Here is a 3,897-nt window from a genome sequence, read left to right on the forward strand (position 1 = left end):
AGCAATTTTAACTACCATGCAATCAAATTACTAAGGCTTCACTCTGAATGTACTATACAGTAACCCCGCAAAAAAAGAAGAATGTACTATACAGTAAAGCAGTCGCACGATCTTCATCAGGCGGTCCGATGGGGTGAGAACGTATAGTACATTCCTTTTGTTGCAGTTCAATAGAAAGTATTTCTGTATTTGTCCTTTACATATTTTATGGTTGCATGTATCAGTCGATGCGTAAAACTGGGTAAAACGCCTCCTTTTTTATTTTGAGAACAATAATCTAGGGCAGGCGCTGCTTAGAGCACATAGATGTAGCATTCCGCATTAATTAGTTACTTCACTTGACCGATCAGGCACCTAATGGGCTGGGTAACCATATGCATGGTCATCAATATATATGGGATTCAAAGCTTGTTGACGGAATATAACAACATTGTCATGGAAGATGTTGTTCGAGTATATATCTCTGTAGCCACTAGCTAGGTCAAAAGCAAGCCAAGCTTTTTCGACGCAATTATATGTATAAATAAATGATCAATTAAATTGAGCCACTCATATCTCACACATATTTGAGCATAAAATCGGACGTGGTGTTTTGGTGCCCGAGCCCAGCTGATCCCGAAATCTGTGGCGTACGTTCCTGGCTCGGGGTCCACATAATTCGCTGTGGCGCGCCTGACAGCGAGAGGGAAAAAAAGGGCGTACGATGGAATACTGTACGAAACAGTTGCTCTTTCGTGGGCCCAAAACGTATGGGTTGGACGGCGTTTGCGCTCGATAACTCTGGTCCGTGGTCCAGATCATTAGAAGCCCAACCGAGCCAGGGATCAGATAAGGTGTCCCCGTTCTGAGTAGGTCCTGACGGCGGCGCTCGTGCTGCATCAGCGGCCACGCGAAAAAATGGAGGGTTCTGGGCTGAATTTCCTGCTCGACGCCGTTGACAGGTTAGTTCCGGCAGATCAGGTGGAAGTTTATTGTGATTTGTTCTGCAGCCGGTCCAATTGATGGAAGAAACCTGACGAACAGATCTTGGTGGCGGTCGTTGTTGTCTTCTTGCAGGTTCCCATTGCGAGAGGAGTTCGCCAACAACATCGAGCAGCCAGATCCGGTTCCTATGGCCTTCTTGCCCAACAACGAAGCTGGTCTTGCCGTTCATGAAGACTCGAATGCTGGGTCTGGGTGCGCTAAGCAGCTTGGCGGCGATGGGACTGGCAGAGAAGGAGTTAGTGTCCACCGGCGTCGGGATGCATCTCCGACGAGGTCGGCGCAGTCGACCGACCGAGTCATTCTGGAGGCACCTAGATGGACGAAAAGGCCTACACCCAAACCCTCCCATTCTTGTGCTGTAAATTTTCAACTGTGACTGTCTTCGTCTCCTCTGTGCATCATTTTGTCAAAAAACTGGTTTGCTTTAGCAAAAATCCTTAATATTTTTTTGTCATATCTAAATGGCCCTATCTAAATAGTAAGCCGTGGCATTGCAGCCCTTGCTTAGAGGTGCCTTCTTTTAAAGTCAGGATCGCGTTCACCATCTTTTGAGAAATTAGTGTTGCAGATTAACTCGATGTCTGGATCAATGTAAATTATGTTGTAAGAAGAGGACGATGCTAGTGTTGGAACATCAGCCCAGGTGGGGGTGCGGATGGAGCGAGGTGGAGGATCAGGATCAGAGGCAAGGGATCTGGCCAGAAAACATGGCCTGAGCAGGGGCTTGTGCGGATAGCTTGGGATTGCCGAATACCTTGCTAAGTGCGGGATTCGGTATGAGGTGATTCTCAGAAGGACGAAACAGCTATGGCGAGTGGTTCAGGGAATCCACCAGTTGATCCTTCAGTAACGAGTGAGTGTGGGGAGAAGTTCCCTCCGCCAGTCGGTCTAAACCATGATGAGCCGTCAATTAGGGATGTTTTGTGGTTCTACGACAACATGATGGGCTGTTCGGACGGGAAGCTGCCGAAATAAGGCGTCTATCTTGTAAGTCTAATCGCAAGGAACTTATTGATATTTGTACTTATGAGCTGTTTTGTGATTTTTTCATCAGAAATTGGGTTAGCCACTTCAATCCAATTGCGGTGGTGTTGTCAGGACCAGGACCTTAAGGATGAGCTTGGGCCTAGAGGTGAGATTACAGTGGATGGCTGCAGGGGCATCCATCAAATGTTAACTGCGAAAGAGTTGATGATATATACCATGGATGGCTAGCAAGATGGAGAGAGATTTTGGATCCCTGCTTTGTGGTAACTATCTCTTTCATCAACATTTGGTTTGTAGTAGCTACGTTTTCGGAAAGAAACAACTGATTGGGTGTAGGAACTGCAGGAAGAACTTTGCAAACCAGATGATGAAGTTGACTGGGATTACATCTGTAAGATGATGGAGTCCAAGCTAATGGGAAACAAGATTGAGTGGCTGAAGAAGGTAATCCTGAGATCTTTGGATGTCTCATGCTGACGTACTACTATTGTAAATACTGAATTCAGTTTATGTTCCTAGTGCACTTCATGGGTTGCTGGTCCTTGTACATCCTGGACCCCGAGAAGGAGATCTTCACGGTCTTGGACCCAGCTGAGACACACCCTACTGATGAGATGGAAAGGAAGCACATCGCCAATGCAAAAAGATTCTAGCTTCTATTCTGCCAATGCTTCAGAGACATATTCGGTGGCTGGTTGGTTGAAGTGGAAGGATGGACTTTCCTGTATGCCTTTATGTCCCAGCATGATCCTTGCGCTAGGTGAGTTTATGCCAAGAGCAACTTTTGTAATGTAGTATAGATGATAATGGTCTTGAAATGATGATTTGTTGACAGGGAGGAGAGAAGCGTTTACATTGTGCACTACATCCATGAGTTCAATGGGCTCTACCTGCGATCTATCATCAGAGGATAAGTATCGGGCATCACATTTTGATGAATGTTGTAGTAACTTGTGATGAACATAGGTTTCATTAATATGTGACCTCATTTGTGTGCACAGATATTGTTTGATCACCTGCGGCTCGCATATGAGATCGTGACTATGAGAGGGAACCAGCGTGACCTGCCAAGAGTTTCCCGTGCTTTGAAATCGTAGACCGAGGGAATGAAGCGGAATAGTTGCAGGGTGGTCCTAATTTTTGACTCTGTCATGCGTGTGTTCCTTAGTGTATTTTTTCACTTTTGGTTTGTCGCCTCTGAATTTGTAACCCAAATGTGGGTACTGTAAACTGGACAATGGGTTTGAATTTGTAATGTCAAACCTGAAGTACTAGTCGAATGTTGAAGTCGAAGCATTTCCTTGAAACTTGGTGTTTAAACATGCAAAGTGTTTTCTCCCTTAGGCGGTTTGATGTTAATGTGGGCAAGGTATCTGGCAACTGGCATGGCCTGATGGCCATATCAAAGCGTCATTGCAGCTATATATGTTTGACGCATGCTGCTCATTGTGGTGTATGTGTCTTATATAGCATGATATGTGGATGGTCGCCTGGCATTTACAGACTTGGATGCCCTGGTATATGTGCAAGTCTAGCTGAGGATGAAGCAGACATGGCAGCAGATCAAGGATAAGAGTCGCGGCGCGGGAAAAGGTTTGTATGGAGTTTTGCCTGGAGAATCTGAGGAAAAGAGAATAAATATAGACGGATTGGGTGAGTGGCAGTTAAATCCACAGTGCAAGAGATGGCTCAGGCTTGCACGGGAAATCGCTGGGCGTGCATGCACAGCCTGTTCTGCGTGCAGACTAACGCCTCCGTCGCATTAAATGCATGTAGGCCTGTTCATTGTTTAAAACTGATACGGATAAAATACGGCTGGGAATACATTCCAGGGCACGCATCCACACGCAAGCAAACGGGTAAGATTTCAGGAGCAGCTGAGCCTGGGCTCAGAAATGAATATTTGCATAAAATCTTCTTTTTGAA

At 45.8% G+C, this 3,897-nt stretch overlaps 1 protein-coding gene across 5 annotated transcripts; it reads left to right on the plus strand.

Annotated features, from left to right (window-relative positions):
* The first annotated feature begins 740 nt into the window (after positions 1-740).
* Positions 741-3,278, plus strand: LOC123158813 (uncharacterized). 5 transcript variants are annotated; one of them, XR_006479365.1, is made up of 6 exons: positions 741-941; positions 1,057-1,971; positions 2,083-2,234; positions 2,317-2,415; positions 2,491-2,731; positions 2,807-3,278. XR_006479365.1 is itself a non-coding variant. In XM_044576649.1 (2 exons), exons 1-2 carry the CDS (start codon positions 898-900, stop codon positions 1,358-1,360), a joined length of 348 nt encoding a protein of 115 aa, XP_044432584.1. In that variant the 5' UTR covers positions 842-897; the 3' UTR covers positions 1,361-1,446. The 5 variants fall into 5 exon arrangements, 1 of the variants encoding a protein (XP_044432584.1); XR_006479367.1 differs by having other exon boundaries at positions 870-941; positions 2,308-2,415; XR_006479368.1 differs by having other exon boundaries at positions 870-941; positions 2,089-2,234; positions 2,308-2,415.
* Positions 3,279-3,897: the final 619 nt, after the last annotated feature.

The sequence above is a fragment of the Triticum aestivum genome, chromosome 7B, assembly GCF_018294505.1.
Source record: "Triticum aestivum cultivar Chinese Spring chromosome 7B, IWGSC CS RefSeq v2.1, whole genome shotgun sequence".
NCBI lineage: Eukaryota > Viridiplantae > Streptophyta > Magnoliopsida > Poales > Poaceae > Triticum > Triticum aestivum.